The following is a 14873-nucleotide window of genomic DNA, read 5'->3' as shown; positions in this document are numbered from 1 at the left end:
TTAACTCTAATAATCATCCAAAAACGCATTAAGAACGGGATTAAAACATGTTACTTTTAGCACTTATCATATCTATGTTGCAAATAAGAGCCCTTAACCCGCAATGGTAGTGCACAACACTTTTCTGCTCACTTGATTTTCTGTTCATAGAAGAAGACATGGTGGAGATGTGAACGAGATGGAAAACGTAGGAGATAGGAAACGAAGAAAACGAAAGAAAACCTGGGGATGAAATAGGGAAAAAATTAAGAGAAAGCAAAAGAGGGAAAAATAAAAGAGATGCAGAGAAAATGAAAGAGGAAAAAAATGAAAGATGTTGAAAAACGAAAGAGAAATAGATGGCAAATGTTGAAGATGATGGTGAAAAAATAGATGCAGAGAAAACGAAAGAGAAAGATGTTGGAAAATGATGAAGATGATGGTCAAACAATAACTTTAAAGGCAAATAAAATTTAAAATAAAAAAATTCCAAAGGGTCAGGTCAAAAAAAAGAAAACACGAGTCAACAAGGTTCCTAAGATTGCGACACATGGTGACACACGAGTGGCCAACGCTATCATGTTAGCAAAATGTTAACGACATTAGACTCAGGTACTAAACTAGTAGATGGAAAATAATTCAGGTTCAAATATGAGAGAAATAGACAAGTTCAAGAACTAATTTTATATCATGTAGAAAAAGAGAAGTGGAACCCCCTCTCCCCTCCCCCCTAGAGGTGATCATGGGCCGGGCCGGGTCGGGTTCGGGCCGGGCCCATACAAATTTTTAGGCCCGTCTACTAGGCCCGGGCCCGGCCCGAAATATGGGCCTAAAATTTTGCCCAAGCCCGACCCGAAATAAAATTACTAAGCCCGAACCCAGCCATGGCCCAAATTTATATTAAATTTTTTATTTCATTAAATAAAAAATTTAAAAATATAATAAATCAAATATATTTAAAACATAAAACAAATATTAAAATAAATAAAAATAATACTAAAACAATTCTTAAAACAATACACAAATTAATAATATAATAAAAAATGGTTATATTAAAAATTTAAAATAATTAAAAATAAAATAAAAATATATATATATTAATATATAATTGGTAGGGCAAAATGGGGCAGGACTGGGCCAAAAACTCTTACCTAGGCCGGCCCGTTTTCTAAACGGACCTCATTTTTTTGCCCAAGCCCATTTTTGGGCCTATATTTTACCCAAACCTCCCATTTTTGAGGCGGGCCTTGAACTGGCTGGCCGCCCAACCCATGATCACTCTACTCCCCCAAACTGTTCAAGTTGAAAGCCTGGATGAGTTTCTTTAAAAAACAAATCATTAAAATATCAAAAATTCTTTATGGCCACTTGTTTGTACCCTAAAACACCACCTTTTCTTTTTGTATATACTTATGTTATATAATTACTCAATTAATTTTTATTACTAAAAATATTAAAATTATTAAAATTGTCCTAAAAAATATTAAATAATTTAAATAATTTTTTTATAAATTTTAATAATTATTTAAAGAACTACATTTAAGATGAACTTGACAAGTGATTGTCGAGGTTCATTCAAACATGATTTTAATAGATTTTAAATATTTTTATTAATTTTATAGCTACTTATAATTATTAATAACTTTTTAAATTTTTAACAATTATCTAAAGAATCACATATAGGATAAACATGAAAAATATTATTTTAATTTAAATGAACATGAATAACCATTTAATCATGTTCATTTTGAATGTGTTGGTTTTAAATAATTTTAAATGATTTTTAACAAAAATTTAAATATTTACTGACTTGATAAAATATTACATTAATCCATGATTCACATGTTATATATTATTATTTGATTAAATTATTAATCATGTTAATAAAAATGTCATAATGAACAGTGATCAACGGTAATCAAGAGTTCATTAATTATTTTTCAGGTATAAAAGTTAACTTATATAACTTAACAATCAACAATGACGTTGATGGAGCAAGAAGTGGAGCAAATTCTGAAATTCTAATTCAAGATTCTTCCTTAATCAACCATGTGTGTCTAACAGTTCATATGATTTTTTAAATACAACAAAATTTATTAAACATATTTTTAAAAATAATAATTAAAATTTATATTATTGTAGTTTTCAAAAAATTTATATTATTGTAAACTTCCTGAGTTTGTTTAAGCGACATCAATCCAATGGAAGACCTAGAAGTGAAATCAAGAGTTTTACTTTGGGGTCAAAATAAAATTATAAATATTTTAAGGTTGGGCTAAAATTGAAAGAATTTAAATTGAGATATTAATTTAGGTTAATATATATTTTTCTACTGAATTTATTTTTCATATTTAGTTGGTACACAAATTTTTCTGAACCTAATAGTGTAAGTAAGGTTTGAATTTAAATCTTGTCATACACTTTGACATTTTTACAGTAACACTATTAGAAATTAATGACATAACATTGACAACGAATCACAAAATGACACTTGATAGACTCTTATTATGATACGTGACAAACCTAAACAAAAATAAAAAGAACTTTTGCAAGGAGTTTAAATAGTATAATTTTACAATTTTTAATGTATTATTTTAATTTCTTTTATTTTTTCACTTTAATCTTTAATGATTATTTTATCTTAGTTAATATTTTAAAAATATTTTTGAGTGACTAAAATAAAATTACCTAAAATTTAAATAACTAAAATAAAAATTAAATTACAAAATTACAAAGATTTCATTTTCACGCCTTTTAACTAGAAAATATACCCTAAAAACCATACAAGGAATTGACGTCAAATTACTGTCAGCTAAACAGATATGCTTAGTTGGAGGATAAACACGTCTGCCACTCTTTCGACAAAGTAAAGGGGAATAAAAGAGACAAAAATGTACAGTATTTAGCTATTCAGATCATCAGTCACCGCCTGTCAGAGCCGGCCAATATACGATCAAAATACAATCAAATTTTCTAAAAAAAAAAACAAAAACTGACAGGGAACAAATCTGAATCTCAACCTTAATGACGCATATAATACAGCAGCATGTGTTAGCAGATTGACAGCAGATAAAGAAATAACCCATAATTCTGATTTTGCAAAAGAGACCCATAATTCAGTAGTAGAGATTCCATGAGAGATGTCATTAGAGAAAAAGGAAAGAGAGAAGCAGAGGCAAATCTTCAGTAGGATTTAAGTTTACAGCTCAAGGACAAGGAGAACATGAACAAAGTTTTACAACGTATTATAGAGTGGTTTGCCATAGCTAGTTAATAGATAAATACAGTATTAAGGACTTCTAAACATGCTTCACATCCTTGAATGATTCCAGTTATCTTCATATTGAGCCATGAACTCGTCGTTGAATTTCTTGAAACTCGACATGATTTCAGGCATGTCTTCCTCAGCAGGTAGAATTGTAGTCCTCAAGTGGAACACCCTGTTTATGGAAAGCATATAATTAGAAACACCATGTATACATATATCCATAATTTAAACTACACGAATAAATAGCACAACTGATCCATGCAAATCATCTAAGGTGACCAGAGAAATCAGAAACAAATAAAACATTTTTCCCGGAAAGAGAAACAAGAAAGATGATTATTAAAATTAGGAAGTAACGAATATGGAGAAGTACCCTTCTTTTTGTCCGAATCCGGAGCCGGGGACAGTGGAGATGCCTGTTGCCTCCAACAACTTGAGACAGTAGAAAACATCTGGGACTTTTCCTGCCTGTTTGGCAGCTTCTATAGCTTTTGGTGGTAAGTGTATTTGAGGAAAAGAATACATGGCACCTGTATGATAACCAAGAAGTGCTGAGAAGAAATCACAAAAAACAAAAGCTTTTGAGTGACCTGTTGATAACAACGATTTACCTTCAGTGAAATTACAAACCACATTCTTGCAGCTGTTAAATCCATCAGTCATTATCCTTGCTCTTCTTCTCAATGATTCAAGGATTCCCTTGCTGCAAGTATTAAACAACATTGTTAGTTAAAGTTGAAAAGAAAAACAAGCATTGTTCCATTCCATGGGAGAAATCAGAATCCTAAAGTTCAAAGTTCAAACCAACTTATAAGTTTCCCCAGGTATATTATTTTACCAATAACCCAAAAAAAAATTCTTTCAATAATTTCTAGCACCAAATTTTAGATGGTTTAAAAGGCGTTCACTTAACATGATCATTAGAGAGCTGAAAATGCAACCTCCATATTCAGTAAACCAGAGAGAAAAACGTGGATTAACTAAGTCTTTGCAAACTTTCTTAGTAGGCATACCTTTCCCTAACATATTGATCATATGAAACATCTCCAGGTTTGAGTGGGTTGACCATCAATCCCATCTGTAAAGAGAAGAGGTAGCTTAATCATATTATGGTTAACAGAACTAGAACCGAAACATTGAATTGCTCAAAGTCACAGAAAATAGGATGACATTAACTCACAAATATCTGAGCGGGAACATTAGGACTAAGGGATATTGATGCAATCTTGTATATCTCGTCAACTGTCTGTAATATAAAATCACGAAAGCAAAACAGAACTGAGCATTAGTTCAAGGATCAATATTGTGTTTGATTTCCAGAAGACGCCTATGAATGTGAATATGTAATATGGTAAAGCAATTTAGTTGTGTTTATAAATAGAAAGAATCATGATAAATTTATCCATTTGACAATCATCAAAGTAGGAAAATTGCTTTTAATACCTTTGGGAGTAATTTTAACATGAAAATTCGACAGCAATAATGCTAAAATTATTTTACAATGCATCATGTATTGGCATTTGGGAGACATTCTTGGCCCCCTCTGAAAAACATGAAACTCATTAGGCAAATTAAAACAATGCAAACCTTTGGAGGAATGTTGGTCATCTCAAAGTATCCCCCTCGCTGCCCACATTCACCCCAATATCCTTTAGACACAGTGTGGAAAGAAACAAGCTGGACTTCCTTGCTAATTGGAGGCCCCATATCCATCAACACCTTACAGTGGTAAAAGGAAAAATATGCAATTAAAAAAATTGAAACTCCATGAAAAAGATTCAGATGTAGTTTGATCTAACAGCAAGATGGCATCTACCTTTCTAGAACTGATAAAGGGGCGCTCATCCTGGTATATATTCTGTTGGTAAACCTCATCTCCAAGTAATACCAAGTTTTCTTGGTAACAGAAGTTCAATATTTCTCTTAAATTAGCTTCACTGAGACACTGACCAGTAGGGTTCCCAGGGTTAATAATTACCATTGCTCTCACCTGGTCATATACAGCATAAAAGAGATTCAGTTACCAAAACAAAGACAGGTACTGCAGTCTTAAAACCAAATGGAAAAAACTTGTAAAAGTGTAACAAACAGCTTTTACAAATTTGAGCAGGGAAAATAAATTTGGGAGGTAAAATTGTTTGTTGCCAGCCTAAATAAATCAAAAATTAAAGTCTTAACATGAAGAATGGGGTACTTTAGTCAAATAAACTATCTATGCTTATGATTTTTAATCAGGCCTCCTTTTATCCATCAGTTCATCCAATTGCAATGTTTGCATAGTTTCAGACCATATCCTCAAATTCTTTCATAAACAAGAAAAACAAAAAGTATACTAACAGTTATTCCTTTGAAGCGAGCCTGTGCAACTGATTCACGAAGATTGTTTACGTCCAGCCCCCAGTTTGCAGTCTCTTCTAGGTAGTAAGGAACAAGTGAACCGCCAAAGAGAGATATTGTAGCTGAGTAAAGTGGATACTGTGGAACAGGAACCAAAACCTGGCAAAGCAAAATTTTGAATACAATATAACAATATGGGAACATAGTAAATCTGAATTATATGCCAGAAGAAATGATAAGAAACAATGATAAAGATGATGAAATTATGTTCTAGCAAAATGGATGAGGAAAATATGTTACCCCATCCCCTTGACCACGGATAATACAATTCAAGATCTGCATCACACCTTTGCTGGCACCGTCAGTGAGAAATATGAGCTCCGGGTCACTGCAATTGGTAAAAGAAGCAAAGAACCACGAAGGTTACAACTTTGGAACCAAAAAGGAATTCTTTTGTAAGAAAGGTGATATTAAGAGTGATAGTATCTAGATTATCACCTAGGATACCCATCACGCCTCTCAATGAATTCAGCAACCTCCTTCCTAACGCCTGGAATACCTCTGGAATCACTATATGCACCTAGATGTATGGTGAAGGAACAAACAAATGTTATTTGTATTGTAGATGATTATGTTCGAATTCCTTAAAATTCTGAAAACCATTTGGCACTGTTCATGGATCAGCTACAGTAAAATACTTGTAAGTAATAACTAAAGTTGAAGACTAAGGTATATGAAAGAAAGGGTTAATTAAAATGTATTATTAGTACTTATTTAAAATAACACCATTCAGCATAATATAAAAATACTTCAAATAAATGACAAGATAAAAATTGCCAATTGTGATGCCGTTTATTGGTAGAATGTTGGGACTCTTAAGTTACGGTGAACAGGAACAAAAACCTTGGCAATCTCAAATATTGAAGAGATATATGACTAAAAAATTATTAGATTATTTAACAAGTAGACTGAAGAAAATAAAATGCAAGTCATTAAACAAACAGGAGGTATTTCAGGTGGTTTAACAACAATTTTCGTATAAATAACACAATGATATACCTAGACCACCAGAAGTCAATGAAAGATAATGTTTTGCTCTTGCAATGGCATCGGCGGGAAATATAAGTCCTACATTAGGATCATCTAGCAGAAATGGAGCTTGGCACAAAGCAACCACCTGCAGTAGCACAGATTAGTTGGTTCAATACATGCTATTAATAACTGAATGAGCAACACAGAATAATTCCAACAGATGAAAACTTAAAATCATAGAACTGATATATATACCTGACGAGGGAAAGTCAGTGGCTTCTGTCCAAGAGCATGAGGATTGCCAACATTTGTGAAAATAATCTGCAGACATAAAAATAAAAGCAGCTAAACGAATTAACATATCCACATTATTTTTTTTAATAAAAAATCTAATAGTGCCATGTTTTTGGAGCTCCACTCAGTAGTGACATGCAAAATAATCAACCAAAACACCAAAACATATAACTTCTGAAATTGATTCTTATAAAGAAGCACTAGATACTTCGAAATGAATGCTCCCCCAGTCAACAGTGGATTTCATATACTGCATAGAGGTTCATGTAGACATTTTAATTGTGTTTGACACAAGGAATCCCTCCTTGAGAAGCTTTCGGACAAAAGATGAAAATAGAATCAAGGAGGCATTTATCTAGGAAACTAGGAGTACAATCACTTAATACTCAAAAGGCACTAAATAAGTTACAATTAAAAAAATAAATAAAGAACTAATAAAAAGATGTCATAAGTACAAGCTGCATGTACTTGAATGGTAAATAAGTACAGGAGAACATGTCGGGAAATGAAACCTACGGCACAGAGAGAGGCCTTTTGATTATCACTGTCCTCGAGAAAAATGCAGCAATCAGCCTTTAATTAAGCTAAAATTTCTGAGAGGACCTGGTTAGAACTATTAACCCAGACCAAGGGAATCTTGTTAACTCCCCTAACTCTTACACCCGGAGTCCTTGAATGGTAAATAAGTACTCTAAGTCTAGCTCAAACTGTGATTATACTAATTATGATAAGTTTTCAAAAATATCTAAGAACAACAGTATGGTTTTAAATACCCCAACAAAGAATATGTAGGAAATAGGCATTTACACATTCTCTGTTGATAGCAAAAGCTAAAAGCACCAACATATAAAACTCTGCGAATTCAGCATACGAAGCAGAACTGCATGCTGAAATAAAATAAGAAGAAAGCAGGAAAAACATACCTTCTTCCCTTCCTTCTGAAGCTCAGAAGCTCGAAGATACAACTCACCTCTAACTGCATATTGAACTTTCTTCACGTTTTCATTCATTGTCTCATAGTCTAATGCCTTAAGACCCATGATGCCCAAGTTCCTTCCTTGAACTTACCAATATATGGACTCGGTACTCAACCTGTAAGAGAACTACAAAGCATAAGTCTAATTTAACATTTTGGTTTTGCATATAAGTTTATTAGTTGGCTTTCCAGTTCCAATACGAGAGTAACAATCAGCAAAACAATTCGAACGTTATAATATAATCACTATAAATTCGCTCTAATCCTAAATCTTAAAATCGGGTCTAAACATTTGAAAAGGAAAAACAAACATAGGAAAAACAAACATCGGCTCTAAGGTTCATATGATAGGAAAACATGCATTAATGGAAAGGATTAAAAGGAAAATCATAAAGTGAAAGAGAGCCTCTTGCGATGCGATCAATGCAATTATCAGTGAATATGGAGCCAAGCCAGAATACTAGAAAATCCAGGCATAGAAATGCATTTAGAAGTTTGAAAACAGTCAATAATCAATAGTCTATCAACAAAATCACACGGTTACCTTACACCAAAACCAAGAATCCGTAAAATTCAGGACCTAAACTCAATAAATCATGAATTACCAGAAAATCCAAACAGTTCACCCTTAAAACTAAACAGGGAAGTGCAGAACAGAAAAAAACTCCGTAAACGAGAGTAACCCGTGGGATGAGTGGAGTTGAAACTGATATCCCGAGGTGTGCAGAGCAAAGGGCAGGCACAGATTTTATGTGTAGTTTATTGTGTTGCAAGTGTCAGAGACTTTTTCATGTCAGGGAAAGGCAATATATACAAATAAAGAATTGATATATATAAAGATGTGGCAGTGTGTAAGGATTTGAAAGCAGTGGCAGCAGCAGAGCCACTGAAAAAGGGGATTTATTTTGAAAATGTGGGGATGCTGTGTTTTATCTTAAAAGATCAAAACACAAAGGATAAAATTGATCGGCGAGGTGTGGTGTAGCTTCAAACTGTGAGTTATTGGTAGATAATGAACCCTTTGGGGACTCCCTCACATCTTCTTTGGACTCATGTTCAACATTGGTCGCTCTCACCAACTCCCAAGTGTGGTTCACGTTCCATTCTTTAGAGGAATTTTCTCATCTAATGGCTAATGGCAAATGGTAGTAGTAATTTGGTCAACTTTCATGAATGATTATTATGAATATTAGCGAAGGTCAATCATTGCTATTTATTTATTTTTATCTTTCACTCTTGACGACTTACCATTAGAAAAGTGGCCAGACAAGATTCAAGAATTTCATTTTTAGTTAGAAACTTGTAAATTAATTGAAGATAACAATTACAACATTCTCATTAAATTTATTTTTAGATTCACAAAATTGTTAAAAGACTGGTGAAATGCTATCACTCAACATGATCAAATGCAGTTTCTAGTCCTTCAAGATTTAGCCCAACCAATCAGAATCATACATCAATACTTTGTAAGAAAACTGAAAATCTATTAACCTTGAAAAGAAGAGAATTCTACATAAGAAAATGTTGAGGGATTTAGTTAGCCCAAACCAAAAATCCTTGCCTACAAAAAATTTTTTCAGCCCAGGCCCATTAAGACGTACAGAACATCTTCCTCATCCTCCACTTTTCCTACTGTTTACCCTGTTGCTCCAAACGCTAAATGTCTTAAGATGGATGGCGAATGCCTTTTTCATTGGTGGTAATGTTGCTGCTCTATGAACTTCACCCGGAATGAACAGATATCAGTATAATCATATCACTTGATATAATATGAGACCAATTAGGAATAAAAAAATCAATAAACTTAATTGATTAACAATAAATGAATAAATTTTGATTTGTATGAAGTGATGATCTTGACTCGTATAAAATAGTAGTTAAAGTTTTTACCAGATGTTCATTTGGCATGAGTTCAAATTGTGTTATCTCATCCCCATTCTTAATATTGTATAAATAAATAAAAAGACAATGAATGAATATATTATATTTATAAAATATATATAAATATTTTACCTAAACTCGAACTTTCTTTTAAGAGAATTACTTTTGAGGATAGTAAATATATAGAAAAAAACAATTAATCAATGACATTGGATTTGCAACTAATTTTTAGATGGTACAAAATTTTAATGCTATCAAAAAACAGATATAGAAAAGATATCTGTAAAAGACCACTTTCTCTCCTCTAATTAAGAAAAAGACCAAAAAAATGCGAGAGAGAAGCAGGCAGTGCTCCATACAAGTTCATTATTTTACTTTGTGCGACATCTTTATATAATTTAGGAGCCTCTTATGGGCCTTACCACTGTCAATGGCTTCTTTGGCTCTTTCCAAAGCTAAGGAACGTCTTCTGCCCCATCACATCCTAGTAAATGATCCACAATTCCAGCATTCAAAACAATCCGGTCATATGCCGGCCCTTTTTCACCTCGAAGAGCTGCCAAACCCAACTCGATATTCTTCGATACCTGATATATTATAGCAAACATGGTCATTTGACAACAGGTTTTCAAAAATAACAGACATAAGAGACTGAGGCAAAGAGGAGTTTCATATCCACCCTTTGTGGTGGTTGGTTGGAAGGGGATATATAGAAAAGGATTTTTGAATTTTACCGATCTATTGGTTCTTGGGAGTATCAGTTGGTTCAAAACCATAGTCCATTGCATTAACCTCAAGCCTGAAACTCGGACGTGATACACCTGCAACATTAGGATATTGGTTGGCATTAAAATTCTGCAAATAATCTTATTTCCATTGGATATCTAGAAAGCTTTCGAAATGGATTAAACAATACAAAGCTAAATACGAACCATCCACTTCACAAGCTGATTCCATGCCTACCGAACGAAAACCAGAACAATGGTTCACAGGAAGTCCTTTTGATGTGCTTGCTGATCGCAACCTAGTTGTCATTGAGAGGGCACCTTCTTCACCCTTAAATAAGAGTAGTCTCAAACATTTAAGTGTTTTGTTTGGATTACTCGTTGATTTTTTTCAGAATTTAAATTGAATCAAGATATCTTGAATATCATAAAGGAAAAGTCCAAATTTATTCTTTTACTCCTTTACCAAATCATTTTTTAATTTAACATGAAGTGCTAACCTTCACTACTAAACCAGAATGAACACCTCTTCTTTTCATAAGCATTAACAATGGTTCCTCATAACCTTCATGATAAAATCCAGTGCCAGTTGATTCCCTCCCCTTTGCCTGTTAAAGAAACACAACATTCCTTGAGAAATAAGCACACCAGTCTACATTAGGAATTTTTAGCTAGATAAAGCATCCTAAAAATATATCCACATATGTACAATGTACACAATATATTAAACTAACACCACTAACATTGCTATCCACCTATACACTCACCCTAATAAATTGCTGAACCTTTTCAGTTGTTTCCAGTGATGGACGTTTCTTTATTTGCTCCCTCAACCCAATCAGTGAATATCTATGAAAATCATAAAAGATTCTTTACCTCCTTCATTCTATTATAGGAAATAAACACCGGTGATACACTAGAAAATCAAATCAAGTACAACACTTCCAATGAGAAGTGAAAAACCAAAATCCTAAGACTTTCAGTTCAATAGTGTTATGTTTCATGATAAGAAACCACTTTAACCAAAAAGACCATAAACTAATAGAATTCTTAAATTAAGTATCTAATTACACTTAGTTTTGGAGAACATAGAAGAAAAAGAACTGTGGAATTATAACCCAAGAACAAACAGTGTTAGAGATCTATTTCTTAGGTGTTCAGGTTTTCAACTGAAATAAGATCATATGCAGAACTTCATGCAAAAGGAAATAAAATTTAAATGTTTTTAAACATGTTACAGTTATCATGAAAAAGGAGAAAAGATGTACTAAAAAATTGATTGCAAGAACAGGCTGGCTTTTTCAGGAGCAATACTTTTTGAACTTGGAATAGATAGAAATGTTAACATTAAGTATGTTGAACCTTTATCCATTTTTATTTCCAATTCCCTCTTTGTTTTATTCCTTCTTCTTCTTCTTCTTCTTTTTTTTTTTTTTTTTTTTGCAATAGGGATATAAAAACTGTTAAGTAAAATAAATTCAATAGCTATATTTGGTTAGATTCCATACAAAGATGAGCGAGCTTCACGTTTACTTATGTAAGCAAAACCAACCTCCTCGGCCTGAAATAACAATGTTAAAAGTTTCAGCAACAAAAAAGAAAACAGGATGGAGGGGGTAGTGAAAGAGGGAGAAGAGTAAGTGAGAACCAACTTCAATAAGTTCTTTTCCTTGATGCAAGGATAAGTTTGTCTTTGCTCCCATAAACTTCAGCATTTGTTCTTCAGTTACACCCCCCTGTGAAAAGGAAGACTTATGATGAATTCAACATTTGGAGCAGTGAGTGTGCAAAACAGTACAAGCATTGACACTAGTATTTTGAAACTCAAAACAATTTTATAACAGAAAAGGATGCCATACTTTCAAACGGACTTGTACTTGGAAGATGAATTGCAGCAGTTGCAACATCAACACCTAATTCTTAATTTCCACAATTAATCATATAGAGAAAGTGATTCACACAGGAAAACTGAGAACTTACCTTAGGTGGCATCCATTCCACACCATGAAGCAAGGAAGATTCACCATAACAAGATCTAACTGCAACAACAAACAATGTGCTCCTAAAGTATCGTGTGTTTCCGTCATAAGGCTCACCATAATGAGTTAAGGATCTAACATCAGCAACTGGAGCAGGCCCTGAATTTACTCAAGAGATTAACCAGAAGATAAAAAGTTTCATTTTGTTGAAATATCTTTCAATGCAGCATCCTAACAACATTTCCAAAAATAAAATAAAAATGTAAATCACATACCAAGTTCATCATCAAATGCAAGGCAGTATGCCTTAAGTTCACGATCTGTTTCCCTGTCCATATGCTGACCAATTAAGAATGCTGAAAGCAATTATTCACTAACTTCATTGGATTTTCCATCTTCCAATTTCAATGTGAGAACTTCTTTAAGAACACCTTGGATTTCCTCATATCCTAGGTGACCTCCAGCCAAAATTTCTCTAAGTGCACCAACCAATCTTATTTCACTTGTGCCATTCCCAACAAATTGTGGCCCTACCGCACTTCCTAATCCCATTATAGACCCTTCAGGATCAGCAATGAAGATAACATCAGGTGGTAGTGCTCGTACAAGAAGCGGCCAAAATTTTTTCATTGCACACCTTTCTTCTTCACTCCATTGTGTTGCTTTGGGAAAAGCATTTGCACGTATTGTCATTCCAGCAAAGAACGCTCCAAGTAGTGCTTTCAAGACTTGTTCTTCATCTTTCAGTTCTCCCCTAACTGTCAATATCTGCAAAACATGTTAGAAAATAGGTCCTAGAACCAATGGTCTTGAATGAGGCATATTGAGTTGATAAAACAAACTTATCACTTAATATAGCGATACAAGGTTTTCCTTATGGATCAAAGCCATCTACTAAGTGGGACAAAACGCAGGAGATACAATGACATTGCAAAAGAATTAATGAGATACGATTATGTATCCTTATGCATCAAAGTCATTTCTCTAAAAATTTGTTCCTAGTCATTGTATTGTCAAATACAAGCCATTGGTAATGCTCAAAGGCTGACATATGTTAAACCTCCATTCAAATTCCAAAGGAAAAATAAATGAATTGAAAAATGCAAATCCCTATACTAAAGCAACCTTTAGCTAAACTTAATAATTGGTATTAACTTTAAGATAATTTAGATAATAATAAAAAAATGAGGTTAGGTTATAAGAGAGAAACGGACCTGATCTTAAAATTGTGTCCAAAACCTTAAACGTCTGCTCCTCGGAGAGCGGTCTGGTCTGCCTGGGACCAGTACAAACCCGAGCTTGAGCTTCAAGCACCGTCTGGTTCGGCTTCGGTAACTTAGAGTTTCGATATGTTGAATAAAGCGACGGGTTTCTAATATCGGATTCTTTAAAGCTCGCGTGGCGATGAAACGCGGTTTACGTCCGACCAAACGGTGACGGCGATCCCTATTCAAGAAATGAAGCGAGGTCCAAGTTCGGGATGGATTAGGATTGCGAGAGTTGATTTGGTTTGAAGAGAAAGAGAGTGTAGGTTTTGGAGTAAGCAGCGCTCGCATTTTTAGTGTTAGATTAATGTTTTTGGCCGTTACTGTTGTTTTTCTTCTTCAATATATATATATATATAAAGACCATGAATTCTCAGGAAATTGTTAGTGCCTCTTATTCTCAGTCGACCGATGATCGAGAAACGAAAAAAGTCGGATTTAAAGAAGACGGTGGTATTGTGTATGTTGAAATGATAGAGGATTCGGGCTCGCCGTCAAATGGCTCGGATTCACCGGCAAAGGTTTCTTGGAAGCAGATGCTATTGGGAAAAAGGAAACATAATCAAGATGAAAGGCTGCAATTTGTTGGGAAGGATAGTGATGGAGATTTTGAATTTCTGGAAGTTGAGGTTTCAAAAACTATGGCTAACAACATCCCGACTATAAAATTTTTGGAAGGTATTCAATAGATCCTGTTCAAGGATATGGAGACTACAGTGATGCCGAAATTGTTGGGTCGGAATATTAGTTATGCAGCTTTATTTAATCGGATTAGTAGTTTATGGCGTCCAACTAAGCCGTTTCATCTCATAGATATAAAGAATGGTTATTTTTTGGTTAATCTTAACTATATTGAGGATTATAACAAAGATCTTTCGCAAGGGCCCTGAGTATATACGGCCAATATCTCACTGTTCAGTTATGGACAAAGTTTTTCAATCCCGACAAACCTTACTCGAGTATGGTGTTGGCGTGGATTAGGTTATCGAGTCATGTGGGCTTTATGTATAAAAGGAGAATATTGGAAGAAGTTCGAAGGTGGCCAAGTTTGATCTTAATACTGACAACAAAACAAGAGGTCATTTTGCTAGAATGGTTGTCTTCATTGACCTTGATAAACCTCTTGCCTCCCAAGTT

General features: G+C 33.8%; 1 protein-coding gene and 1 pseudogene across 5 annotated transcripts; both read right to left on the bottom strand.

Moving 5' to 3' along the window:
- Positions 1-3094: 3094 nt before the first annotated feature.
- LOC108473496 (glutamate--glyoxylate aminotransferase 2) lies at positions 3095-9065 on the bottom strand. Of its 5 annotated transcripts, none has more exons than XM_017775087.2 (14): positions 8570-9065; positions 7834-8002; positions 6872-6937; positions 6644-6761; positions 6083-6164; positions 5885-5972; positions 5585-5743; positions 5064-5237; positions 4835-4966; positions 4428-4493; positions 4261-4325; positions 3859-3950; positions 3621-3777; positions 3095-3419 (listed from the first exon to the last, which is right to left on the bottom strand). In XM_017775087.2, exons 2-14 carry the CDS (start codon positions 7948-7950, stop codon positions 3290-3292), a joined length of 1446 nt encoding a protein of 481 aa, XP_017630576.1. In that variant the 5' UTR covers positions 7951-8002; positions 8570-9065; the 3' UTR covers positions 3095-3289. The 5 variants fall into 5 exon arrangements, with proteins under 5 accessions (XP_017630576.1, XP_017630575.1, XP_052881505.1 ...); XM_017775086.2 differs by having other exon boundaries at positions 8431-9053; XM_053025545.1 differs by having other exon boundaries at positions 7834-8013; positions 8492-9053.
- Positions 9066-9981: 916 nt separating this feature from the next.
- Positions 9982-13887, bottom strand: LOC108471378 (uncharacterized; annotated as a pseudogene).
- Between the last annotated feature and the right edge of the window lie 986 nt (positions 13888-14873).

The sequence above is a fragment of the Gossypium arboreum genome, chromosome 3 (genome assembly GCF_025698485.1).
Source record: "Gossypium arboreum isolate Shixiya-1 chromosome 3, ASM2569848v2, whole genome shotgun sequence".
Taxonomy (NCBI): Eukaryota; Viridiplantae; Streptophyta; class Magnoliopsida; order Malvales; family Malvaceae; genus Gossypium; species Gossypium arboreum.
The sequence above is the reverse complement of the archived record's forward strand: the minus strand, read 5'-3'. Positions and strand labels throughout refer to the sequence as shown.